The 27,379-nt window shown below is 50.6% G+C and overlaps 1 protein-coding gene across 6 annotated transcripts; it reads right to left on the reverse strand.

Annotated features, from left to right (window-relative positions):
• Window positions 1–3,248: 3,248 nt before the first annotated feature.
• On the reverse strand, window positions 3,249–23,609 carry MTHFSD (methenyltetrahydrofolate synthetase domain containing). Of its 6 annotated transcripts, none has more exons than XM_060397896.1 (8): window positions 23,543–23,609; window positions 20,000–20,089; window positions 19,166–19,279; window positions 17,032–17,202; window positions 14,307–14,397; window positions 11,851–11,963; window positions 11,464–11,589; window positions 3,249–6,398 (listed from the first exon to the last, which is right to left on the reverse strand). In XM_060397896.1, the coding sequence occupies exons 2-8, from the start codon at window positions 20,060–20,062 to the stop codon at window positions 5,934–5,936; spliced, it is 1,143 nt and encodes a 380-aa protein (XP_060253879.1). In that variant the 5' UTR covers window positions 20,063–20,089; window positions 23,543–23,609; the 3' UTR covers window positions 3,249–5,933. The 6 variants fall into 6 exon arrangements, with proteins under 6 accessions (XP_060253879.1, XP_060253880.1, XP_012045036.2 ...); XM_060397897.1 differs by lacking the exon at window positions 19,166–19,279 and adding an exon at window positions 19,312–19,425; XM_012189646.5 differs by having other exon boundaries at window positions 17,089–17,202; window positions 20,000–20,103.
• Between the last annotated feature and the right edge of the window lie 3,770 nt (window positions 23,610–27,379).

Below are 27,379 nucleotides of genomic sequence, written 5' to 3' on the forward strand. Positions count from 1 at the left end.
CACCGGAGGGGAACCAGGGTGGCCAAACGGCGGCTGAAGGATGAGAGGAGGGCACACCTACAGAAGTTGTGGCGGGACCCCTCCCCTCAGAGTCTAGGGGGGTGGCTCCCCCACTTCCTGGCAGCTCAGGGGTTGGGGGCTGGGTTGGGGAGGGTGCGGTGTGAACAGTGCCATCCTGGCTCCTTTGCTGGAGGTTAAGATACAGTCATCCCTTGGTATCTGTGCGACTGCTTCCAGAAGCAGCTGTAGATACCAAAATCCACTGACACACAAGTCCCTTGTATAAAACTGTGTCATACACTCAGCCTTCCATATCTATGGGTAATGCATCCTGTAGTCAAAATTCTCAGTTGGTTGAACCCAGGGATGGTGAGGAATCAGCAGGTGTGGACGGCCAACTGATAATGCAAGAAGCCGGCAGGGTTTTGGGGGCAGAGGCTGGGATCCAAGTGACCACCTCACCTGGGTCTGGAGCCTTGAACAAGCCGGTCACGCCTTCTGAGAGCCCCGTTTCATCTGTAAGTCGCCCATCTGCTGGTGCAGGTAAGGCACTCTCAAAAGGCAGAGCTCTTGTCCGCTGGGATGTGCAGTCCTGGCCTTGGGGAGCCTCCAGTCCAGACGGCCCAGGTGTGAGATGGGGGCAGAAGCAGGCTGAGACCTGAAGTGACCATCTGTACCAGGCTCAGCACTGCCAGAACTGGCTGTGGGGCCAGGTGGGGGCACCACTGCCCCCTAAGTGGCCTTACTCTTCTCATTTGCAGAAATGGGTAGAACGCTGTGCACTGCTTCACAGCTGGGACAGTGTGTGCTGGGACCTGGGCCCACAGAGAACATGGCACACATGTTACTTGTCTGCACTGGGTGGCCAGACTCCAAGGACTAGGATGGACCTGCTCACCTGCACGTACTGAGGGGCCACTAAGTGCTACCCTGAGCAGTCCAGAAGCTGATTTTAGACATAGGAGACACATGCTGTAACACTCCAAAAATGATTTCAGTTCAGTTCAGTTCAGTTGCTCAGTTGTATCCGACTCTTTGCGACCCCATGAACTGCAGTACGCCAGGCCTCCCTGTCCATCACCAACTCCCAGAGTTCACCCAAACTCACATCCATCAAGTCAGTGATGCCATCCAGCCATCTCATCCTCTGTTGTCCCCTTCTCCTCCTGCCCCCAATCCCTGCCAGCATCAGAGTCTTTTCCAATGAGTCAACTCTTCGCATGAGGTGGCCAAAGTACTGGAGTTTCAGCTTTAGCATCATTCCTTCCAAAGAACACCCAGGACTGATCTCCTTTAGAATGGACTGGCTGGATCTCTTTGCAGTCCAAGGGACTCTCAAGAGTCTTCTCCAACACCACAGTTCAAAAGCATCAATTCTTCGGCGCTCAGCTTTCTTTATAATCCAAGTCTCACATCTATACATGACCACTGGAAAAGCCATAGCCTTGACTAGACGGACCTTTGTTGGCAAAGTAGTCTCTGCTTTTGAATATGCTGTCTAGCTTGGATATAACTTTCCTTTCAAGGAGTAAACGTCTCTTAATTTCATGGCTTCAATCACCATCTGCAGTGATTTTAGAGCCTCCCAAAATAAAGTCTGACACTGTTTCCACTGTTTCCCATCTATTTCCCATGAAGTGATGGGACCGGATGCCATGATCTTCGTTTTCTGAATGTTGAGCTTTAAGCCAACTTTTCACTCTCCTCTTTCACTTTCATCAAAAGGCTTTTTAGTTCCTCTTCACTTTCTGCCATAAGAGTGGTGTCATCTGCACATCTGAGGTTATTGATATTTCTCCTGGCACTCTTGATTCCAGCTTGTGCTTCTTCCAGCCCAGCGTTTCTCATGATGTACTCTGCATAGAAGTTAAATAAGCAGGGTGACAATATACAGCCTTGACGTACTCCTTTTCCTATTTGGAACCAGTCTGTTGTTCCATGTCCAGTTCTAACTGTTGCTTCCTGACCTGCATATAGGTTTCTCAAGAGGCAGGTCAGGTGGTCTGTATTCCCATCTCTTTCAGAATTTTCCACAGTTTATCGTGACCCACACAGTCAAAGGCTTTGGCATAGTCAATAAAGCAGAAATAGATGTTTTTCTGGAACTCTCTTGCTTTTTCAATGATCCAGCAGATGTTGGCAATTTGATCTCTGGTTCCTCTGCCTTTTCTAAAACCAGCTTGAACGTCACGGTTCATGTATTGCTGAAGCCTGGCTTGGAGAATTTTGAGCATTACTTTACTAGCGTGTGAGATGAGTGCAATTGTGCGGTAGTTTGAACATTCTTTGGCATTGCCTTTCTTTGGAATTGGAATGAAAACTGACCTTTTCCAGTCCTGTGGCCACTGCTGAGTTTTCCAAATTTGCTAACATATTGAGTGCAGCACTTTCACAGCATCATCTTTCAGGATTTGAAATAGCTCAACTGGAATTCCATCATCTCCACTAGCTTTGTTCATAGTGATGCTTTCTAAGGCCCACTTGACTTCACGTTCCAGGATGTCTGGCTCTAGGTAAGTGATCACACCATCGTGATTATCTGGGTCACGAAGATCTTTTTCGTACAGTTCTTCTGTGTATTCTTGCCACCTCTCCTTAATATCTTCTGCTTCTGTTAGGTCCATACAATTTCTGTCCTTTTATCGAGCCCATCTTTGCATGAAATGTTCCCTTGGTATCTCTAATTTTCTTGAAGAGATCTTTAGTCTTTCCCATTCTTTTGTTTTCCTCTATTTCTTTGCATTGATCACTGAGGAAGGCTTTCTTATCTCTCCTTGCTATTCTTTGGAACTCTGCATTCAGATAAGTAATGCTAAATAAAATCGTCCATGCATAGTGACAAATTTTAGAGAACATACAGAAATCATAATGCAGAAAACACAAGGGTTAACACTGCAGCCTGGAGAAGCGCCCAGAAGACAGCTCATCCTAGAGGGCTCATATGGATTCCAAGGGGGATGAAGGAAAAAGCTCTTCCTTAAATTCAACATCTTGTCCATCCCTTCCAAACCCAACATTAGAAAACATTCTCTTCTATTATCCCCAAATTCCTTTACATTTATTTTTATGTTCAGATACTTAATTAACCCGGAATTTATTTTTACATGTGGTATTATTTAGCATCACCGACATAATGCACATGAATTTGAGCAAACTCCAGGAGACAGTGAAGGGCAGGGAAGCCTGGTGTACTGCAGTCCATGGGATCACAAAGAGTTGGACACAACTTAGTGACTGAACAACAATGATTTAGAAATCCAAGCTGCTTTATTCACCCTTCAAAATAACAAATGTAGAGGAGATCCTGTCACTATGTCCATTCACAGCTGAGCATGTGGAAGCTCAGAGAGGAGGTGCCCGGCAGTGGCAAGACAGATGCTCTTGGCCAAATCTGTGTGGTTCTGAAGCACGTGTGTTAATGCTAGCTGTGTTTTACTACTGTGCAGAGGAAACACCGGAGGTAAATAAGAGGCAATATAAAGGCTGCTTACGTGGTGCGGTGAGGGGTGACACCATTTGTACAATACTTCTGACAGCCCCAAATTTCCAGAGTGGAAAAATCTAAGTGATGGCGAGCAGTGAACCTCAAAAGAAACAGGACGTTAGAACTGGCCAGGCCTTAGGAACAACACGCTTGACCCTCTCACTATAAAGCCGAGGACACAAATGCCCAGAGAGGCTCCACGATATCATAGGGACTGACAGCGGAGACGGCACAGCCCCAGGACCTGGCCCCCGTGCAGAGCGGAGTCTGGGTTTCTGGAGAGGGTGCAGACCCAGTGTGGTCGAGTCTCCTCGCATCGCAGGCAGAGCTGCACCACTGCTCAGCAAACAGGATGGGACCCAGGAGTCACAGCAGAGCCACTTAAAAAGGTTCATGCAGTCTCAGAAACTTGTCAAGTGCTCATTTTCCATTATTCTCTTATTATGTGAATTACACGATTATGACACTGACAAATACTCAAGAACCCTGGGAACAAAAACCTGGGTCCCTGATGCCCCTTCTGGCAGAGCTGAGAACTCTGGCTCCAGGGCAGCCCGAGGCGGGCAGAGGGGAGGCACGCACATGATACCTGGCGGCTATTTCAGGCCCTTGGTCCTGTCTCCTGCCTACCAACCTACTGTCCCAATATGAAGACAATGAATGCGTTCAGATTATGTGTGTATCAACACACCTGGGTTCTTCTGGCTAAAAGTGACAGGGAGCCCAGCAACCTGGCCCAGCGCACAGGGGTCATCCCTAACATGCAAAGCTCAGCAGTGTGAGGAGCTGGCTCAAGGCTCACCGGACACCTGGCCCCAGGAGCGAGGCACGGACACAGCCTGCCCCTCGGCTCTGACTGACGGGTCCCTTCATTTCTGCGCACGCATCAGCAGGCAGTTCTCGAGGCTAGGGGACGGATGGCGGAGAGCACAGGCAGGGGCAGGCTCACTTCCTAACCTCCCAGGGCGCTGCTCCAATGGTGGCAAACCAACAATAAAGACATCAACAAAAACTCAGCATGTCAAATGCAAGAGGTGTTCTGGGAAAAGGGGGAAACCCAAGGGGAGTGAGGAGTTCAAACATCAGGCCACTACTCTGGACTGGGCGGTGAGCTGGTCTGGAATGGCCAAGATGAACACAAGTGACCAAATGACACCAGCTGAAGGACAGGGGCGTATGGTTCGGGCAGAGAAAGGTGAGCCCAGAGGCCTGACAGTCTGACCTCCGTTAAGATATTCTACTCCCTGATTTTGTTCACAAAAATGTGGAAAGAGGCGGCATTTAACAAGGAAATCTAAGGGTCGAGTCTCTTCCCAAACTCTCCATCAATGAGAAAATGCTTTTTCAAACAGAGACTGAATGCCTTGAGAACATTTTCTTCAAAGCGCTGGCAAGGCCTGCCCCCTTGAGGCGTAATGATGGGCTCAAACCATGCTCAGTAAGACCTTCTGGTGAAAAAATAAACACTTCCAATGAATATACATTTGCAAAAAATAAAATCTCCACTTAAATACTTATCTTGACTTTTCACCCAGGATCAACTGCAAAAGCGCTTCTGTTTAGAAAGCACAGTTCAGCCAAAGTCCAGCTTGATTTTAGGAGAGAAATGGAGGGAAAGATGCAGAGAACACACAGCAGTGGGCAAATGAGTGTGAAAGCATCTGTTTGGCCTCGTCTGTGACACAGGCTGGGACCACTCACTTTTCAAAGCCAGATCTCCTAGAGGCAGAGCTTCCTGCTGTGCGGGGGCAGCTGGCCAACAGTGGGGATGGGGCGGGGGTGGGGGTGGGGTCACCCAGAGGGAGGAGCCCGGCTGCAACAGTGAGGAGGGGACAGAGGTGAGAGGACACGGCCAGGGGGTCCCATTGGACTGGCCGCCATCTCCAGCATCAGGGCTGAGATGAGATGAGCAGACTGTGCCCCGAGGATTGGACTGAACCCCCTGGCTTCTGCAGGTTGACTGCACCTTTTTCCCTCTAGCAATGTGAGGCCAAAAAGCTAGGAACAAAAGGGTCACTTCTGGCTCCACCCTGCTGTGCCTCTGCAGCTGGTCCCTGCCAAGGCCCCTCCTGGCAGACTCATCTGTCCACCTCCTCTTAATCCCCCATGCCTCTCAAGTTCAGAACGCAGACCCCCTAGACTGCTGTAAGAATTTACTTCTGTTCGTTTATTGCCCACTCAGTCCCCTCAACCAAGAAACCAGCAGGGCTGTGACATTCCGCAGGCTGAAGGACCAGGATGCGCCAAAGCCTGAATATGAACTTCCTGCCTCCAAGAGACTCCAAGCGCCTCACGGGCTGACTTCCTGCCCCCAGGAGACACTGGGCAGCAATTGAAGCTCTGACTTCCCAGAAAGGACCAAATTCAACAGCAGCTCAGGCATCAACGGCTCCACCACAACCCACTATGCTGGGCTCAGAAGTTCGCTGGGGACCGGAGCGGCATGTCGTCATGGGCCAGCAATGGCTGGTCGATGGTCAGGGAGAGGCTCTGTGGTGTGGCTACCCACCAGATCACTGGCTCTCTGCTGCCTGGCCAGCACCACCCTCACTGTGTTGGCACCCAGGCGGAAGCCCTGCAGGCAGGCGATGGCCTGCTGGGCCTCGGCCGGGTCCCGGTAGTGAAGGAAGGCCCTGTGCTGCGGCCCCTGCCAGGTGAGCCGCGAGGGCGCCACGCCCAGTGCGCTGAGGGCCCGCTTCAGCTCGCTCACCCTGGCATCCCGGGGGAGGTTCCCAATCTGAACAGAGCTGGGAGGCACAGAGCCCAGTTCTGGTGGGGCCAGGTCCTGAGGGCTTCTGGTGGCGCCTGGAGGGCTCCGGGGCCCGTCCTGGAGGGTGACGTCCTTCCCAGCCTGCTCTTCTCGGTGGCGCAGGCTTCTGAGGATGGGCATCTTCCCCAGCATCTCACAGCTAATCTGAAAAAGCAAAGCAGCTCCAGCTATTCTCGGGACGTCCAGGAGGGACCACGGCTCAGCCCCAGGGAAGAAGCATCCGTCATGCAGGAGCCTCTGCCACACGCGCTCGCGGAAGACTCAGCACCCTCAGGCCAGCTGTCTCCCTCTGCCACTCTGCGTCCGCCCTATAGGACACAGCACCTGCTAGGAGCTGGACGGCTTTCTCCATTTTCCTGGGGGCCCAGAAGGCAGACAACGAGGCGTCCTATGCAAAAGTGGAGCTAAGATCACTGGTGTGAGGGTTACAGGGTTGTAAACGGCAACTGTCATGGAGACCTCCCAGGATAACAGGGCACTTTCTACCTCCATATCTGTCCCCTCCCCTGACCTATACCGTGGGTGGGGTCAGGTCTTTAATGGGGCCATGGGGATCTCCTACCCCTCCTCCCAAGGGCCAAACCCATCTAGGCGTCACCGAAAAAGCACAATTAAGGCAAATGTGGAACAGAACGCTATACTAACAACACTTTCTAGCAATGGGTCATCAGGCTACAAAACAACGGATTCTACACACAATGTTATATCTCAGCTAGTAGGACGTTCATACAAAGGACCCTTTTGGCTTTTTGGCTAAGTTGATCAAAGAGCACTTGTAGCAACGGAGGCGACAGAAGAGGCCCAATACTCGAGGCGGAGGCCCTGTGCTGTGCACTGGGGGCCCTAGGGGCTGAGCAGGGGCAGAATTGGTCTCATGTGTCTTAAGGAACCACACGGCAGAGAAGGAACTCTCTCCACCAGAAGCCCTCACCAGCACTGCCAGGAAGACAAGCTCAGGTCTTTCTGACAAATCATTCTTTAGAGGGGCATTCTGGCTTCTGTTTGGGGCATAAAGCACATAAACAATCAGTCACCAAGGGAATTCCCTGGTGGTTCTGTGGTTAGGACTCCTTGCTTTCATTGCTGAGGGTGCAGGGTCAATTCCTGGTCAGAGAACTAAGATCCCGCCAAAAAAAAAAAAAAAAGATTCAGTCACCAAGACGCAAGCAATGGTCCAAATGCAGGCTTCCAACACACATGAGTACCTCAACACAGATCAGCACACAAGATGAACAGGTCTAATTTGTCTACAAAAATAAATAGCTCAAATAGTACCAGAGTCCTCAATATATTCAGAATCACATGTGACTTAGGGCAATGGTTCTTATCCTTGGCAGGGTGTCAGAGACCCTGGAGAGAAGCTGAGGTTCCCTCCCACAAAGGAATCCCCTAAAACTGTGTACAATATCTCAACCCCTGTGCATGGACCTCCAAACTGCAAGAGACACACATGTCCCAGGTTGAGAATCAATGGATTAGGATAAGACTGAGAAGAAACAAGAACGCCCAAGCATGTCAAATGCCCTCTCAGAGACCTAGAGGCTTCCAGCCCCCACTGGCTCCCACTCCCAGCACTAAGCAGGTAGGTGACTCCACCGCAGCAGAGCCTCGCCTGTCAGACGCTGTTCTTGTCACTGGCACAGCTGAGTCAGGAGCCGTGCGAGTCTTCAGAACAGAGCACACTGCTGCACAGAGAAAAACTTCCTCCTCCTCACATTTCCCACTGAAGTGAAGTGAAGTGAAAGTTGCTCAGTCGTGTCCAACTCTTTGCGATTCCATGGACTATACAGTCCATGGGATTCTCCAGGACAGAATACTGGAGTGGGTAGCCTTTCCCTTCTCCAGCAGATCTTCCCAACCCAGGGATCAAACCCAGGTCTCCCACAAAACAGGCGGATTCTTTACCAGCTGAGCTTAAGGGAAGCCCAAGAATACTGGAGTGGGTAGACTATCCGTTCTCCAGCGGATCTTCCTGACCCAGGAATCTAACTGGGGTCTCCTGCACTGCAGGTGAATTCTTTACCAACTGAGCCATGAGGGAAGCCCCACTGCTGAGATGCAAAAAGAAAACAAAAACCATGTCTTTGCCATGAAGACACCCACAAGATGGGGCCAAGCTTCCTGATCTAAGGGCATTTTCCTCCACTAGAGGCTCTGTGTCCCAAAGAATCCCAAAGACGTCCCGAATCCAGCCAACCTGACTCCCTCCCACACCCCTGGTCTGCCTTCTTAAGGGGTTCAAATTCTTGCATTCTTTTGAAGTGTTTAGCAGCAAATTTAAACTGGTCACATTTAGAGTCGTAAGGATTTCTTAAGTTACTGGATCATTTAGAAAGGATGATCAAATTTAAAACAGTAATCACAGTCAGATAGAAATCATGTCTGTGTCCTTGAGTGGAAGAACGAAGCGTTGCCCCAGTCCCCGAACCAGCAGTGGGGGCCACCAAGGCCACACCTCCTGGTAAACACGGTGCACCCACTGGGCCCGCTGCGAGGCTGCCTCGGCCGGACGGCTGCCCCTGAAGTCCTGAAGCTCCCGTGATTTTTGCCCAGTGGATCCACAGGTAGATGTGCACGTTCTCAAGAAGCCTGGCCCCGTGGGAGCCACCAAGGCCATGCCTCCTGGTAAACACGGTGCGCCCACTGGGTGGGCCCGCTGCGAGGCTGCCTCGGCTGGACGGCTGCCCCTTAAGTCCTGAAGCGCCTGTGATTTTTGCCCAGTGGATCCACAGGCAGCTGTGCATGTTCTCAAGAAGCCTGGCCCTGTGGGGCAAGGCTCCACGCTCACGCAGCAGATATCCATCCTAGAACGTGTGTGAGGCACACATGCATCCTGTGCACGTCCCCGGGACTCGCTGACCCGAGCCAGCACCCGGACAGACTGCAGTCAGCGGCAGGACGAGGAATGCCCTCCAGCACACCACAAACCTACGGAGTCCACAGCATCGCCACGCCGACACACACTAAGGGGTCTTGGGAAGGGAAGTGCAGAAATGCAAGCCTTTTATGTAAAACTGCTCATTTTGAGAGCACTATGTTCTTTAGGACGGCAAAGCTCAGCATTAGTGCCCTCTCTGCAGACCCGCGGGCCCATGCCCCATGAGTTCTAAAGGAAAAGCCTCTCTGATGAGGGGGCCTCTGCTGCTTCACTTCCCCAGCCCCCTGGCCCCCGTTGTGCTCCTTGTGGAATGGCACATGTGGGCTGATGGAGGCCCAGAGGTGACAGCCTCTGAGAGCCCAGAAGACAGGCTGGATTCCCACATGGGGACCCGTAGGGGTGCTATTTTTCCTGGCTGGCAATTAGGAACATTTGTTAGGTTTTTTGTCAATTTGCCATGTGAAATAAAAGATACTGCTTGTTAATCAAACAGGAAAAAAAAATTATGCCTTCTGTAACTAATCATTCCATTTAAAAAGCTGGTATAAAGCAAAATTGGCTTTTTTCTATGCCCCAATCACTTCTTGCTGAAGCACGCAGATGGCAGTCATTTATGAATACATGTTCCCTTTAGAGATTAAGTTTAAAACCTGTCCCCTACAAATGCACACTCAGCCCAACACAATCAGAAATCTGACTCTCGAGGCATCTGCCGCCAACCCAAGACGACACTGGCTCTAACCTCACCCCCCGGCCACACTGGGGTCACGTGAGTCTATGTGGGGAGGTCACAGAAGGCTCAGGACCTACCCGTCTGTGCCCAGGAGCCAGCCTGAAACAGCACTACAAGCAGCACTGAGCCGCCCCCGCCACCTCCCCGTCCCCGAGGTGCTCTGGCTGCATACACGGCAAGGCCAGGCAAGAGTCTGGGGGCCAGAGGACCCCGCCTTCACAGGGCCCACACAGGGGGACGACCAGCTGGTGCAGAGCTGAGAGCTCAGGACCCACAGTGAGGGATTCTCGGCACGGCCTCACCGATGGTTAGCATCCCCCAGGAAGACGGTGAGTAAACCGAGGTCCCGGCAAGCAGGCATCGGTGTGGCTGAGGGGTCTCAGGAAGCTGTGGCTGGACTGTTTCTCTTTCATCTAAGAGGGATTATATTCATCTAACACAACTGATAACCTAACTTGTTCCTGTTTTCATCTTTTTCTTACTAAATTACGGGTATTCTCCGAGGCAACCATCTCCTCTCCCTGGCGAGGCCCCCAGAACCCTCCCTCCCTGCACTGCAGCTAGCCCTCAGCTATGAAGAGCGGCCCCTCTGGCACATCCTCCCAGACCACATGCTCAGCCCTGAGCACAGCCCCTTCACTCCCACGGCCGGTGTCTTGGCCACCACTCCATCTAAACGGAGACTGTGGGCCCGGATTCCAAGGAACCTTCAGTTCTAACCGCCCTGAGGGATGTTTCAACAGTCATGAAGGATGCTGTACCTTCTCCCTGCTCTCACCAGGGGTGATTCCAGCAGGAGCACAGGTGTTCTGCAGGGAGACCCTCGCGGTGGGATGAGAGCAGAGGATGTCCCCTCTGGGCCATCCTTGGCGGTGGACACTGCTGATTCCCACGCCCAGAGGAAAGCAGCCTTCCAGCCCTGGATGACTCAAGTGTAAGGAATGTGAAATATGGACAAACATGCTAATTTGACCAAGAGTTTCAGTCCAATCGGAGCACAACTTCTCCAGCTTTCTCAGTAACTCTGGCTATTTTCCAGCAGACAGCATCATAACCTAGAGGTTGGCTTCTGGGGTCAAACTTCTATTGCAGACCAGTCTGTGATGCATGCTACTGCCTACTCTGGAGAGAAAGTCACCATGGCATCAGCTTATGAAGCTGTGGGTGCTGCCTCCCCAATTCCATTCTGCATGGAGGCGCAGATGGCACTGAGAAAGCCGGCTTACAAAAGGAAAGCCTGATGATTAGGGCCATGTGCAGCTGGGGTGGCAGAAGACAGCTCCTAGAGATGAACCCAGCTGGCAAGTAGATTCGAGGGGCTGGCTCTCCTAGTGGAGCTGGCCACCTCCCACCGCTATCGCTGGTGCCATGTGCAGACCTTGGATCCTGCCTGCTTGGAGGATCTCACAGACTTCTTAAGCATGTTCTCTAGCCCACGCCTGGAGCCTGATTCAGAAGCTGTTGTTCAAAAGCTCACGGGCGGCTCTAACACACAGCCACGCAGGCCTGGGACAGCAGTCTGACAGAGAACGCAGGGAGAGGGGGTGTCTGTGAGCCACGGGCTGGCGCTGGCCTCGCTCCACCTCGCGGCGACCCACCTTGGACCATGAGATTCCCGCTGGCTTGGGGCGCTCACACCCTGTGGTGATGACTCGAGTTGGAGTGAGGATATAGTCCACAGTGAGGTCGTGGTCCTCGAGGAGTGCTTCAGGTATGTCAACGACCTGGTCGAACAGAAGTGGGTGAGGGAGCTGCTTGGGGCGCGGCCCCAGCCGCGTTCGCCGCGCCTGTTGATGGAAGGATGATGTCCCCCAAACCTGTCCTGCTCCAGGCCGAGCTGCCACGCCACCAAGCACATCCGGCCCGGCGAGCCACACCCCACACCCGACACAGTGCAGAGAGAAGGCAGAGGCCCAGCTGCCCCCCCCTGGCCCTCATGCTCCATGCCGAGTGGCAGCTCTGCTTGGCCTGCTCCCAGGAAGCACCTGGCAATCATGGACGATGGTGACCACTGGCGTCCCCTGGCTGACCGCTCCCATCGACACCATCATGGCGTATTCAAGGTCGGCATAGCCTTCTCCCTTCCCAATTCTCCAGCCTAAGAGGCAAGGCAGAGAAGCAGCATGTGTGGGTTCTGGGGAATCAGGCAGGAGCGCGCTTCTCATCGTGGACTTGGGGGAGTTCAAGGGGAAGTGCCACGCGGGACGGGTGCCTCGGATAACACACAGTCAAGGAACTTGGCAGCCTGCGCACCTTTACAAAGGAAGTAGAGCTTGTACTTACAGGAGCTTTATGTTAACAGATCCACATTTAAAAGGGAGGGAAGGGTAGTTTCTAAAGCACTAAGAACAAGTTCCTACTAAAGGCAAATCGTTTTCATTGTGCAGGGACAGTGGGAAGTCTGCATCAGGGGCCGGAAGTGAACTGGCTCAGCCCTGCCTGAGGGGCTAAGCAGGGGCCTCGCTGGGCGCCTGGTGCTTAGCACTCTGCCACTGCCGGTGCCAGGGGCACCAGCTCAGGCCCTAGTCAGGGAACTAAGAGCACAGCCCGCAACTTGGAAGGAGGCAGTTTAAGCAGGGCTATGTCGAAAATTCACAAATTCGGCACAAGAAAAGGATTTGTTATCTGAAGCTCAAGGACAAGCTAAGCAGGGGGAAAGGACGCAAGACAGTGGACGTGAGCATGCTGCAAGCTCCCAGCCAAGTCCAGTTACTCCTCTCAGCAGGATGCCCAGGCCAGCCAGGAGTTCTGACTTCTATGTGACATCAGCGCCATCTCTGAGCACAGAAGCCCCATCACTCAGGCATCCTTCTAAGAGTCAGACCTGACTGTGCTACTTTTACAATGAGAAGTCTTCAACCATGCATGCGAAGAAGAGAAAGACAATTCAATAGCAGGGCAGCAAAGGGTACAAACGGACCAGAGAGACAGGCAACAGTGTTCACAGGAGAAACATTCAAGCTCACCCAAATCGGATGTAAATCAAGAGGCAACTCAAACACCACTGTTTACTATCAGACACAAAAAGTGAGGTGTGATAATCCTAGTTATTAACAGGGGAAGAGAGAGAGAGGCAAGGCAGATGGTGTGCGAGGATGAGAGGTGGGCACCCCTGCTGCAGTATAACTTGGCGACATCAGGATTTAAGAACCCACTGGTCCAGTAATTCCTCTCCTAGGAGTCATCCCGCAGAAGGAAATGGCAGCCCACTCCAGTGTTCTTGCCTGGAGAATCCCAGGGACGGGGGAGCCTGGTGGGCTGCCGTCTATGGGGTCGCACAGAGTCGGGCACGACTGAAGCAACTTGGCAGCAGCAGGAGTCATCCCACAGGCAGTCCTCCAAGGCCCCCTTAGGCCATAGGACATGACTACACAACGCCCTCCGCGTGTCTGCACACAGAGCGCACCCTGAGGACACAGGTAAAGTGTCTCTAATGGGAACACGCGGAAAACAAGGAACCCAGAATTGCAACATCCTGCTCCTAAGCGTCTCACACAGTAGCTCAGAGCAGGAGCAGGGAAAGAGTAACTTTAGGGCGATAATGTTAAAGGCTGACACTGAAAAACACAGTGCTCAGGGTTGGGAATGAGAGACTTAGAGCACTTCTCACCAATGACTTACTGGGAATCGCCAGCAAGTTACTGGGAACCTACTGAAGGAAGAACGTGGCTTTGGCTGATACACTTCCAAAGAGAGATCTGGGGATGAGCATCTTCGGACAATCTCTTGGCGGGAAAAGAAGAGAGCGCTTTCCTAGTGACAGGGGCCCCAGCCGCACACACAGGTTCAAGTCTGCAATGCGCTGACCCCGCTCCAGAGCAGCAGCTTGTTCCCGACAGCACCAGACAGCACCACGCCGAGCCTGGAGCGGGGCAGGGCAGACGGGAAGAGGCCCCAGGGAACGAGTCCCAGGACGGCTCAGCCAAGCTCACAGGCTGGCGGGGTGACCCACGCTGTCCCGGCTCACAGGCTTGCAGGGAGAAGCCTCAGGCCCCACAGGCAGGCTCAGGACACCCCGCACTGACCAGGAGGCTACTGCTGCACAAGAAAAAAGAGATTCAGAACCCAGTGTTTCTCCATTTACTGGAGGCTCTCCAAAACCAACTATTTACTGACACACTGCAAATAAATCCAGCTCCAGTTCCAGTTAACTTAAGAACAGAGAGGAAATCTTTCACCACCTGAAAAGAGATGACCTCATGTCATTTCTCCTGTTAAGAAAAAGTGGAAATGCTGTAAAGGTGTTGAGTGGGGATAAGAGTGGGAGGGACTGAGTTAATTCTTCAACATGAGTGATAGATGCAGTGGTTTCGAGGCCAGGCATGCATCCAGAAAGCTGAAATTACTCACTGTCATCATCTGTAAGGCGACCGGAGGGCTGGGGGAACAGCAGGCTGCAGAGTCAGTGGTCACATCTCAGAGTTTCTGTTCTTAATCTTACCTTTTTCAGAAACAGCCACGGACCCCACCACAACTAAGTCCACAAGGACCTTGGAGTCCAAGCCCACGGGAGTGCTGTAGTTCCTCACGCCCTGTGAACAGACACGCGGCCTGAGAGCTCCCCATGCAGCAAGACTGCCGGCCTCATAACCCACGGGCAGGCGCGCTCAGGGTCTGAACTTCCCGCGGGAAGCAGGTGAGCCGCCCCCCCAACAGCAAACGACGCGGCAGCGCGGAAGCTGTAGCTCAGGAAGCCATGCATCAGAACCATTTTAAGGCAGTTCCCACAATTCTTCACCAGGGGGAACTGACAGCAAAAGGAACAGGACTTTCATTTCATAATATTCAGGAAATCCTTTCCTCCCAGGAGGCAGGAGAGCACAGTGATTAGAGCCCAGGGTCGGGAGTCACAGGAACCAGGTCCAGACCCCTCCTCTGCGGCCTCAGCAGAAGGAAGCTCTCTGAGCATCAGTCTCCTCCTCTGTGGCACAGGGACAACAGCCACGCCTCGTCCCGCACATTGGAATGAGGTGACAGAGCACAGGCAAAGCATCCAGCATGTAAGACGGCCATTACACATGTGGGACGTTAGTTCACCATGAACAACGGAGGCCTCTCTGCATGAACAGCCAGTTATTCAACCAAAGAGCACCCAAAGGACATCCACTTATCCCACTAACACGGCCTGAGTGGAGGCACAGGGAGGCTACTGCGGCCACGACTCTGATGACAGGCCCTGGGGAAATCTAGGGAACTAGAGTCGGACACTGCGAGGCCCAGTACCCGGCAGGAGTGGCCACCGGACAAGTGACAAGAACACGACAAGTGACTGGTCCAAGGAGCAGTACTATGATTACCTTGGGGCCTCCCAACAGTCAAACCACAGTCACTGGCCCCAGGTGCCCCCACTGTGGGAAGGCCTGTCTTTCCTTAAGCTCACCACACCCATGTAGCAAGGTGTTTCTTGCCCATGGCTGGCATCTTCAAGCCTGTGTCAAGGGGCTCTGCGCCTGGCAGCCTTGGGGAGCAGACACTGGCATCAGGTCTTCTGTGCTGTAACCTGTCTGTCAGGCCCCCCTTCTCTCAGGGGTCAGCCTCACCTGCTCAGCTTGACCAGACAGAGCATGAGCAACCAGGAGTCTCCCTGACACTCCAAAGTCCTATTCTATTTAACCGAGAGTCACTGGAGGGGCAGAGGGACTTAGGCAGTGAGCAGACCCCTCTGTCTTCCCCCTGGCATGGTTCCCAGAACACTCCTGAGGCCAAGAGTAAATGCGGAGACAATGGTGGCAGACACAGGCGGCTGGGGCATGACAGTGGCAGGAGGCTGAGGCGCAAACTCAGCAATGTGCCTGCCGTGAAGTGAGGCGACATCACAGTCTCCTGAAGCGGCATACACAGTGGCAGCATTTCACCACCAAGCTTCGGCCACCTAAATAACAATCGTACTAAGTCTGCGTCTGCGTTAGACATGTCTTTATGACTCTCTATTTGCCATTTTCCTCCACCACAGAGAAAACAACACTCTGAGGTTCATGACCCTGGATCTCTGATTTCTAGCCAGTATCTCATGATATAAAAGAGCCCAAACACTGTTCAATTTGCATGCAAGCTCAGTCGTGAGAGCCGGCCTCGCTTTACTCTGGCTGGGCCACACTTTCAGGAGTGCCCACGAGAGACTGGCCAGTGCCGGCGCGTCAGAGCCTCCTGGGAACAAGCTGAGTGTTGGTCGCTTTCCAAAGGGGAGGGGATGCTGTGAAGGGGGACACAGACCATTGCACCGGCACCACAGCCACAGCTGACCTGGACTTCAGTACGAGGAAAAGGGCTGCTTTACTGTCCAGAACCCAGGATTATACTGACCAGATTCCCTGGCAGCCCTCGAAGGGTGGGCCTGGGTCTGTGGCCACGTCCACCATCTGCAGGGCAGCATGTGGTGGGCACTTTGAACAGTGACCAGAACCAGGGTCATCTCTTATATTCTCACATTTGTTTTTCCTTTAATTTTTTTTCCACACGTTTTGTTATCTTACTTTATTATATGTATTTTTTTATGTCACGCCAAATTCTGTTTTTGCAATAAGACAGATTATCAATAAATGACAATAAAGCATTCACTTGTTATACACTAGACTTAGGTGGAAAATCCCTTTTAGAAAGGTATTTCTTGATGCTCCATTCTCCTTTTCACCAGACTAGGAATCAGATGATCTGAGGTGAACTCTAGAACTCTGAAAAAAGTCATCAAATTCTATTTTTTTGTCTGTAAAATACTAGACAAATTTCATTATAAGGCACTCTAATGTAATGTTTACAGTATACTGGTTTCATGGCATTATGAGGAAGTAAAAGAAAATATTGTTAAATTACTAAAGCCTTTATTACTTCAGCACTTGGTGAGACAATTTCCAGTTGAACATATTTTGGAAATTCTACCCTGTGGTACTACCCTGTGGTATCTGAGAAAATGCTCTAGGACACCGAATAGCATCAAAAGTTAACTCTAGAGGGCGCCAGAGTACCAGAAAATTGGCTTTTCCTTTTCTCTTTCTTACCAGGAAGTTTACTATTTGTCACCCTGGTGCAAAAGAAAAATCAAGTGCCTGGCAGCTTTTCTTCTGGGCTCCTGTAAGGACAAGATTGCTGAACACCTCACACCACGCTTCATTCGGTTTTGCTAAACACAGACGTCAACCCAGTGGCGGAGTCACACTGTTCTAACTCACCGGAGGGCATGGCTGAGAGTGGTTCTTCCCTGCGGCTGGCGCTGCTTCCAAACTCACCTGAGAGGTGGCACATTTTCTCAAGATGTCTTTAGTTGCTCCAGGGGGTGGAGTAATCTTATTAAACAACCCTGTTCTCAGTCGTGGTGTTGGAACCAACAATGTTTTTTTGCTCTTTTAAAAGAAAAGACAGTAAATAAATTACAAAATTTAACATGGGAACTTTCTTATGTATTGTTTTAACATTTCAGGAACAGAAGCAAGCTACTATTACCTGTATTTTGGAGTATATGTCAAGAAGATGAGCTGGTTTGCAAACTCAACTAAATAATACTTGGGCACGATGTTACTTAAGAACAGTTTACACTACCCTGACTCAGAATAAAGGGGCGAGGGTTTGTAAAACTTGCTGATTCTATTCTACTTGCCATTCAAAATTGTTCCCAGTGAAAATGATGATGCAAATCCAAAAGAAGTCTGTCCTGAAGAAAACTCCAACCATAATCTTGCTGCCTTATGCTCCTCGAATTACGCCCTATCCAGGTACAATGATGTTTTATTTTTAAGCCACATTAAGACATTACCCCATCAAGCACTTATACCTAATTTGCTGCTCAGTAAATCAGTCTGAGAGATCAGTACCCGTTATAATCAATATTTTACACTGACTTGTGTCAATAGCCGTTTTATTCTATTTAATTCTCAAATGTTTATTGCAAGACCAAGAACAGAGGTTTTCAGAGTGAGGGCCCCTGGGCACCATTTGACATGATCAGAAGCTCTGGGGTGGGGCCCAGCAGCCTGGTTTAATAAGCCTACCCAGGACTCCTGATGCACAGGGCAAGTTTGAGAACCACAGCCAAGGACACTGCTGCAGATTATACAAGGGTGGGCCATGAGGCAGTTATAAAATTTTAAGCTCTTTTATGTAAAAAATAGCATATCTTACTTTTTCAGCAGGAGATGACAGCCTAAGACCAATAAATGTCCTATAAAATTACAGTTTGGCTTTCTTAAATAAAGGTTTTCAATCCCAAGAAGCGTATTTCAACGGAAGTAACAACAGAGGTGGGTGACTTTGTCTGCAGTCTCCAGACTCTGGTGTACTGCCCAATACTCTGCTAACCCATTGGTTGCAAACTAGAGGTCCCTGGGGAGCTCTGAGGCTCACCAAAGTCGAGGTCCACTCAAGCCTGACTCAGAACTGGACATCAGCAACAGTCTTTCAAAGCTCCCCGGCAGGTGCTAACTTACAGACAGGATGCTCAGACTGGCGGTCTCACAGCTTCACCAGTGTGTTTACCATGACCAAGTTCTCGTAATAGCACAAGATGAGGGTCTGGCGCCGAGCCTGGGAAGCTGTACCCCCAGGCATCACCCCCAGGTGATATGGCCGTGCATATCACCATCCTAGCCTGATCAAGTATGCACCCCCCCACCCAGGATGGAAGGTGCCTGCAGAGCAAGGCTTCTCAGGAGGTGTAGGGAAACTGAGTCTCCACCTGAGGCCCAGCAGCATACGGCAGGATCCCACAGACCCCACACTGCCCCAACATCAGCCATTAAATGAAATGAAGGCTGTCACCTGAATGGTACTGCTTTTATAGTTTTGTTTATATTTAATTTACATGTGTATTTTGATTTTACAATCACACTGGAGCTATGAAATTTAAATTTATGCCAAGTTTTATACTTATGCCTATTAAATGAAATTATAAATTAAGGCAACCCTGGGGGGAATTTTTCTTCTTAAAAAGGGACCTATTATATATAAGAAACAGTGTTCTAATTCATGTGTTTGGGGAACTCATTTATCAGATTTCTTACTCATAAGTCATCAAATTTCAAAGAATTATAGTATCACAAATGTAGTAGAAGAAATATACATATTGTAATTGTTCTCTTCTGGAGAGGTACATCAACACCTTTCCTCTTTGAATTCAGACACGTTCAGGACTTCTGACTGACAAACAATGAAAGAGTTCTGAATGTCCTGGGAAAAACAACTCCACGGACACATTCTGCATGGAGGGAGTCAGAACCCTCCTTCCAAATGCAGGATGGTGCCCACTCGCCAGCCACCTGCGGCGGGCAGGCTGGCCAGCAGCCAGGGCTCTGGCTCAGGGAATGGGATTACCTGCAGCGCCAGCAACCGGACACCTTCCAGTGGTTTATCAGGGTCCACTTTAAGTTCCTGCGTTCTGGCAAAAACCTCGAGGTCTCTGATGTTTTGGCAAGCCAGATAAGAGCCCTGGTTAGGTAGAGAGACAGAGGTGCACTTACTTCAAGGACGAAGAAACGGGCGTTTTTCTGGGGAGCGTCAGGGTTGACTTTAATGGTTCTGGCCATTTTGAACGCCTGCAAACGTGGGAAATGCTCAGCGGCCCGAGAAGCACCCTGTTTTTAAATGCAAGTGCACGTTACCAAGAGGCCACTGCCCTGAGCCACCTGCAGCCTGACGCTCCAACACCTCCCCCACACAGGCGTGGGGGCCAGTGCTGAGACCAGGTCTGGGGTCACCCGAGAAATGTCTAAAGGGGCAGCCAGGGTGCAAAGGGCTTAGAAGCCAGCCCCACTGGCTGGGGCTCCCTCTCAGAGTACATCGGCCCTTAGGAGCCAGCTGTATGAAAAGGCACCACAAGGATCGAAGGCTTCCAGCCGGGAGAAATATTCCACTCTGTACCAAATGGGAAGCAGTAGCCTCAGTACCACCTCAGGGCAAGATGCAACTCAACCACCAATCCCGCACAGAAAGGCAAGAGGCGCTTGAGAGTGAGTGTTAAGTATTAATAACATGATGAAGGACATCTCTAAGCATAGAGACATCCTGGCCAGCTGGTTCAGATTTCACACCACTCACTGTTCAGCGAGTTCAAATTCACCGTGAAGCGGGGTGGTAACTGTCTTACTACTGTTACTCATTCAGGAATATCCCAATTTCCTTGTGAATGTTCCAGGAATGGTTCAGTACCTTGAAGTTGGGAATCCTGTGATGAACAGGCCGGGGAAAATCAGCTAAATTTTGTGATTCCATGTAGTCCCAAATCCGCTCACGAATGTCCTGTTTGGAAACACCTACAGCAATAAAGGGTGTGACTGATAAACACACGGACAGGACCCCCACAGCACAGCAGTCCCAGGGCCCAGGGCCTGTCTGCTCCCACTGCATCCTCAGCTCTGCCACGCCAGACAGAACCTAGGGCTTCTGACCCCTATGTCGAAAAACCAAGGCTGGTGACACTTGACACCCAACAAATTGTTATAGTCCAAACACAGTGTACATTTAACATAACTCAAGTGCTTAATGAAGCCTATTCTATGAACCTGTAGCAGCAGGACAAACACCACTCAAGCCATGGACCCAAGCACTCCTAAGTCCCTTCTCGGAGACACGAGTCCTGCTCAGTCAAGGCTCTGTGATCTCACTCTGTCTGTCAGGCTTGAGACAGCTATGATTATTTCCCTCCCTCTGCAAGGCCCGTTCGCTTGCCTGAGTGATGTGTAAGCCAGCTGCTACTTTGGATTACCTACTGCAATCCACTTTATTGTGAGAATCTTTATTCTAGATCTCTCTTTGGAAACGAATTTTCAGGCAACAAATATTCCTTAATCATTTGATTAGGGAAAGCCCTTAGAAATCTTGCATTACCTACATGCTCCTCTTGAAATGGAGAACTACAGAAAGCAGTTTCCAGTTGAGTGGGAAAAAAAATAAAAGTGGCACATGAATATAAACGCATTTATATGGAGTTTTGTTTCTCTTGGTCCAAAGGGCTATCCTTGCACCTGTGCAGAAGTTTGCGCCAAATCACTCTGCTGTGACATGGCACCTCTCAACACCTGGGCGGCAGCTTCACCCTCTCAGGTCCTCAGTCTCCCCTGAGTAAAAGCTGCTCAAAAGTGACACAAGGCAGCAGTCCCACAGCAGACCTGGAGCCACCAACCTGGGCGGTAGGATGTGACTGGCGGCTGGCTTCTCACCATAAACATTTATGAATTATGTGACTTTGAATCTTGTGAATAAATTATATTTTAAATAACTTCTTTGTAAATGGAGTTTTAAAACACACAAAGGCATCTATATAATGAAGAGCCTCTCTCACTGTCTCCTGAGTACCGGGTCCCTTCCCCTGAGATAGTTGCATCCGCTTGTCCTGATGAATTTTTCCCCAGGCATCTCAGGCTGCTGACAGGAGACACTCCACTCCTGTCCCCCATTCTCTTTCCCTCAGAGGGCGCCCCAGACAAGCAGCTACATATACTACACTGAGTTCTGTTGCTGTTTACTTATTATCCTGCAGATTGGCCTGCACGGTATATAAAAAGCACCCTCACACTTTTCTGCAATTGCGGGTAGGTCAAATTTTATTCAAGCAGTCCTTGACTGATGGGCAGGGGGCTTTCCAGCCTTGCTACTGACACATGCCTTTACAGACCTCGCCAATTTATAATGATTTATTAAAGGTTTACATGTAGTTTTATCATGTTCAGGGCCAGAGCCAAAGGTTTCCAGTGCTTATGCCCTCAGGCTAGACACAGATCCCCTGGACCACCACCCATACCAGGCCCTTCACAGGTAGACCCCAGAGCGTCCTGGAACCCACTGCAAACACTCTGGTGCCTCTTGACCCTTCTGAACCAAGAAGGCAGAAATCAAGACTGCAGATTCATGTGTATTTAGGGAACAAGCATCTCCAAGGATGCAGGACTACAGTGCTGTCAGCCTGGTTGAGGCCATGTAGGCAGCTTCCAGGACTTGGCTTGTTCTTTCCTGCTGGGAGCTCTGCATTTTCTGGTCTCTGCCGGAAGTCTGTTCTACTCCCTGTCAGTCAAACCCTCACTCTTCAAGGCCTAGCTTTAGCACCACCCCCAGGAAGTCTCCCCTCCATGCTGCTCCAGTGCTCTGAGGATCCCTGACACTGAGTGTGGAATGAGCTGCAAAGCCCTGTCGTCCGCTTCAGCCTCATCTCCTGCCACCCCCCACCATGAATTTAAAAAGGGGCCCAATGTTGGTCCCTGGCCTCACACATCTGTACCCCTGTCTTTTTCAGGTCTTTGTACCTCCTCTCCTGTCAGGGCTAGCTGAGACAGACATTCCTCCTTTGGGACCTCTGATTCTTGAGGAACCCCAAACACCCTATTTTGTTTTTTGTGTTTTTTTTTTCAAAACAGAAACCATTAAAACAAATTCCCTGGTGGTGCATTGGTAAAGAACCTGCCTGCCAATGCAGGAGACACGGGTTCGATTCCTGGTCCAGGAAGATCCCACATGCCGAGAGACAACTAAGCCCAGGAGCCACAACTATTGAGTCTGTGCTCTAGAGCCGGGGAGCCACAACTGAAGCCTGAACCCTCTACAGCCTGCGCCACAAGGAAAGCAGCCTCAATAAGAAGGCTGTGTCCTGCATGTAGAGAGCATCCCCTACCTGTCACAACCAGAGAAAAGCCCCTGCAAATAACGAAGACCCAGGACAGCCAAATAAATAAACACTTTTTTAAAAAAAGCCACGACATTACTTTCACTAACAACTCAGAGGTCCAACAATATCCCCAGCACTGTGCAGGTCGCTGTGTGGGACCCAGGAATTGTAGGCATTGTGGCCCTTGCTCCAGAGTCAATTAATCATCACATCTGAGTGACTCCCATTTAGAAAGCAGTGGGCTAATTGCAAGGGGAGGGAGAGAATAAAAGGGCAGCGCCCTGCCCTTGGAAAGTTACCAAAACATGGGAAATAATTAGGATAATAAAAGGCGACATATATTAATGTGAGAAATGCATGAACCCTGTTCTGTAACTGCCCGTCAGGTCAGCCTGGGTCTCCCTCCTCCTTCTACCTCTAGCCCCAAGCGCAGTCCTGGCACTTGGCAGGCATCTCCAAAGGTCTTTGTTACCATTCCACCGAGCTACCAGCACCTGTTTCCTGTGCTGTTCCATGCTGCCCGGCCAGTAACGGAGGAGGGGATTTATTCACATTTCTCCAAATCGGCTTTAACAGACCGTGGGGGCAGCGAGAGCCTCAGTACCATCTTTGCCAGGCAATCCTGCAATCAATCACCGAAGCTCAGGGGCTCTGGGGCGAGCCTCCTCAGGGCCTGGGGCAGACGACACAGGAGGCAGAGCTCATCTGGGGGGAGGCGGGTGCGGAAATGGACACCACCACCTACCCAGAAGGCAGCCCCGCTTCTTCTACCTACTCCACCGACAGCGTCCCGACCCCGCTCAGAACCCTCGGAGACCCCGCCCGTCCATGTCCCCTTCTGTCTCTGGCGGTTTCTCCGCCCAATCCCTGGGGACTCCTCCACGACCCCTTGCCGGTCCCTCACGTGACCCCTCCGCGACCCCCGGTCCGTCTCTCAGGCGGCCCCTCCGCGTCCCCCGCCCGACACTCAGGTGGCCCCTCAGCCTTCCTTGGCCCGTCTCTCAGGTAGCCCTCAGCGTCCCCTGCCCGACTCTCAGGTGGCCCCTCCGCATCCCCCGCGCGTTTCTCAGGTGGTGCCCGGGGCCGCCCCTCACCCGCCCTCGGCTCCATGGCGACGCTGTCAGTGCGCGACACCTCGCTCGGCGGAGTCCCGCGCGAAGTGACGTCACCGGTGCGCGCACTCCCCGCGCCTGCGCACTAGTCTGGACCCGGGGTGGGGGCACGGTGGCCTCGCCGCAGAGGCCTGGTGGGAACGCTCCGCTGCACGCATGCGCGTGCGAGTCCGCGCGCTGGGAGGAGGGTGGTGGGTGTGGTCTTGAAGGTTTATTCTCAATCAGGCGAGCACTGAGCGCTAGGTCTGACAGGCATTTGCCAGGAGCTGGGTGGGCAGAAGAGGAGGCTACCGAGTGAACACCCGTAGCCTGTCCGAGCCCACTGCCAGTTCAAACACACCCACCTCCACTTCTAGTCCCCAGAGGCCCCCTACTCCGAGAAGCCGACCGGGATTGCTCCTCCATGACTCAATTCCTCCCCTGTGAGACTCTACAGATGTTAAATGGCACGGTCTGTTTTCTGCTCCCTCTCTTCTCTCCGCATCATCTTCACACAAACATCTCCTAAAGTGCTAAAAAGTAAATAAATAGAATAATAAATAATTCTAATAACAGAAGCTGGCTCCCAAGAAGCTAGATTCCTTCCCCGCTGGGGAGTGAGTCACTCTGCTTCGTTCAGTCCTTTGTAGGCCCGTAGGATCTCCCTCTCTTGTGGTCACCGTGAGACCCAGTGGTCACTTTGAGGGAGGATGGTGATTCTAAGCCTGATGTATTTCCTGGAGCTCAGAATACCCAACCCACAGTCTGCAGGCTCGGTGAAAAACAGCTTCCTCACCTCTTTCTTTCCCTGCCCTGTCCAACAATCAAAGCCCTGTCTGCACCTCCCAGGGAGCAGTCTGCTTTTTCTGGGCTCTGATAATGAATCCTTTTACCCCACAGGGTTAATTACAGGCTTGTAAGTTGCTGGTATAAAAAACTAAAATATCATAGACATTGAGTCATGTGTTCAGTCATCCCTTCACGCATACACTCTTGACTGTGTATATATATAGTCAGGAAATTATATAAATGTATGTTTCCACATAGACTATTTACATAGAAGTTTGTGTTTTAACTTTTTGAGTTGTCTCTAATTTCCAAGACACTAACCCTAATCTTAAAGAGGCAGCAAAGTAATGAGTTAAGAGATCCCAATTCCCTCACTTGTAGCTGAAAATTTGGGGTTACTTAAAATCTCTAGACCTAAGTTTCCTCACCTTTAAAATGGTGATAGTAACAGTTCAGTTCAGTCGCTCAGTCATGTTCGACTCTTTGCGACCCCATGAATCGCAGCACGCCAGGCCTCCTTGTCCATCACCAACTCCCAGAGTTCACTCAGACTCACGTTCATTGAGTCAGTGATGCCATCCAGCCTTCTCATCCTCGGTCGTCCCCTTCTCCTGCCCCCAATCCCTCACAGCATCAGAGTCTTTTCCAATGAGTCAACTCTTCGCATGAGGTGGCCAAAGTACTGGAGTTTCAGCTTTAGCATCATTCCTTCCAAAGAAATCCCAGGGCTGATCTCCTTCAGAATGGACTGGTTGGATCTCTTTGCAGTCCAAGGGACTCTCAAGAGTCTTCTCCAACACCACAGTTCAAAAGCATCAATTCTTCAGCGCTCAGCCTTCTTCACAGTCCAACTCTCACATCCATACATGACCACAGGAAAACCATAGCCTTGACTAGACGGACCTTAGTTGGCAAAGTAATGTCTCTGCTTTTCAATATGCTGTCTAGGTTGGTTGGTCATAACTTTTCTTCCAAGGAGTAAGTGTCTTTTAATTTCATGGCTTCACTCACCATCTGCAGTGATTTTGGAGCCCCCAAAAATAAAGTCTGACACTGTTTCCACTGTTTCCCCATCTATTTCCCATGAAGTGATGGGACTGGATGTCATGATCTTCGTTTTCTGAATGTTGAGCTTTAAGCCAACTTTTCACTCTCCTCTTTCACTTTCATCAAGAGGCTTTTTAGTTCCTCTTCACTTTCTGCCATGAGGGTGGTGTCATCTGCATATCTGAGGTTATTGATATTTCTCCTGGCAATCTTGATTCCAGCTTGTGTTTCTTCCAGTCCAGCATTTCTCATGATGTACTCTGCATGTAAGTTAAATAAGCAGGGTGACAATATACAGCCTTGATGTACTCCTTTTCCTATTTGGAACCAGTCTGTTGTTCCATGTCCAGTTCTAACTGTTGCTTCCTGACCTGCATATAGGTTTCTCAAGAGGCAGGTCAGGTGGTCTGGTATTCCCATCTCTTTCAGAATTTTCCACAGTTTCTTGTGATCCACACAGTCAAAGGCTTTAGCATAGTCAGAAAGCAGAAATAGATGTTTTTCTGGAACTCTCTTGCTTTTTCGATGATCCAGCAGATGTTGGCAATTTGATCTCTGGTTACTCTGCCTTTTCTAAAACCAGCTTGAACTTCAGGAAGTTCATGGTTCACATATTGTTGAAGCCTGGCTTGGAGAACAGTACCTACCCCAAAAGAGGATTAAAGAGATGTCACAGGCAGAACATCTTGGCACACAGTGGGCATGCATTATATTTTCTCTTTATTTATTAGGGAGAAAAGTCTTGGAAAAGTCATACATTCATTCAGTAAACACTTCCTGTCCACCTGCTCCAAGGTACCCTGCAAGGCACTAGGGCTGCAGAGTTGCCACTGCCTGGAGAGGTAGGACTTGTGTAGCAGACATGAGGTTGCTAAACAAAAGTCAGCTCATCATCTGCCTTGGCCCAGGGAAGACTGAACTTCCCGTCCCTGGGGTGTGTTGGGGCCACGTGATCAGCTCAGTGAGTTGCAAATGGAAGAGACATGTCACTTGGACACTTAATTTCCAGGGCAGAATCTCCCTCTCTTGCCCCTGCCAAGGTGACAGGAGAGGAAGCCTTTGAAAACCCAGGCTCCTGAGTGACACCCAGCTGTTGGCTCAAGACTATGAAGTCAATGAGACTTGGGTTATCACTGCAGCACATACCAGCCTCAATTGACTAATACACTGTGTAAGCAAACCAACTATACGGCAACAAGGAAAAGGCCAACTATAAAGTTCTGGCATCCATTTAGCTCTCTTTAAGAAGAAACCCTGGTGCTTGGAAAGATTGAAGGCAGGAGGAGAAGGAGATGATAGAGGACAAGATGGTTGGATGGCATCACCGACTCAACGGACATGACTTTGAGCAAACTGGGAGATACTGAAGGACAGGGAAGCCCGGCATGCTGCAGTCCGTGGGATCGAAAAGAGTCAGACACAACTGAGTGACTGAAGAAGAATGTATGTATATCTTTAGTACTCTGTTTTGGAAACATCTACAGTACTCTATTAAATTTCTCCAATTTTGATTGTGCTAATTGGGGCAGTGCTTGAATTATAAAGACAGATAAGCTCCTTAGGGCTTCCCTGGTGGCTCAGATGCTAAAGAATCTGCCTGCAGTGCAGGAGATCCAGATTCGATCCCTGGACCAGGAAGATCCCTTGGAGAAGTTAATGACAACCCACTCCAGTATTCTTGCCTGGAGAATTTCATGGATAGAGGAGCCTGGTGGGTTGCAGTCTACGGGGTTGAAAAGAGTTGGACATGACTATATTTTTGAGGTCAAATAAGTGGATCCTAAAGGTAATCAACCCTGAATATTCATTGAAAGGACTGATGCTGAAGCTGAACCTCCAATACTTTGATCACCTGATGGAAAGATCCAACGCACTGGAAAAGACCGTGATGCTGGGAAAGATTGAAGGCAAAAGGAGAAGAGGGACACAGAGGATGAGACAGTTAGAAAGCCTCAATGACTCAATGGACATGAATTTGAGCAAACTTCAGGAGACAGTGGAGGA

The sequence above is a fragment of the Ovis aries genome, chromosome 14, assembly GCF_016772045.2.
Source record: "Ovis aries strain OAR_USU_Benz2616 breed Rambouillet chromosome 14, ARS-UI_Ramb_v3.0, whole genome shotgun sequence".
Classification (NCBI taxonomy): Eukaryota; Metazoa; Chordata; class Mammalia; order Artiodactyla; family Bovidae; genus Ovis; species Ovis aries.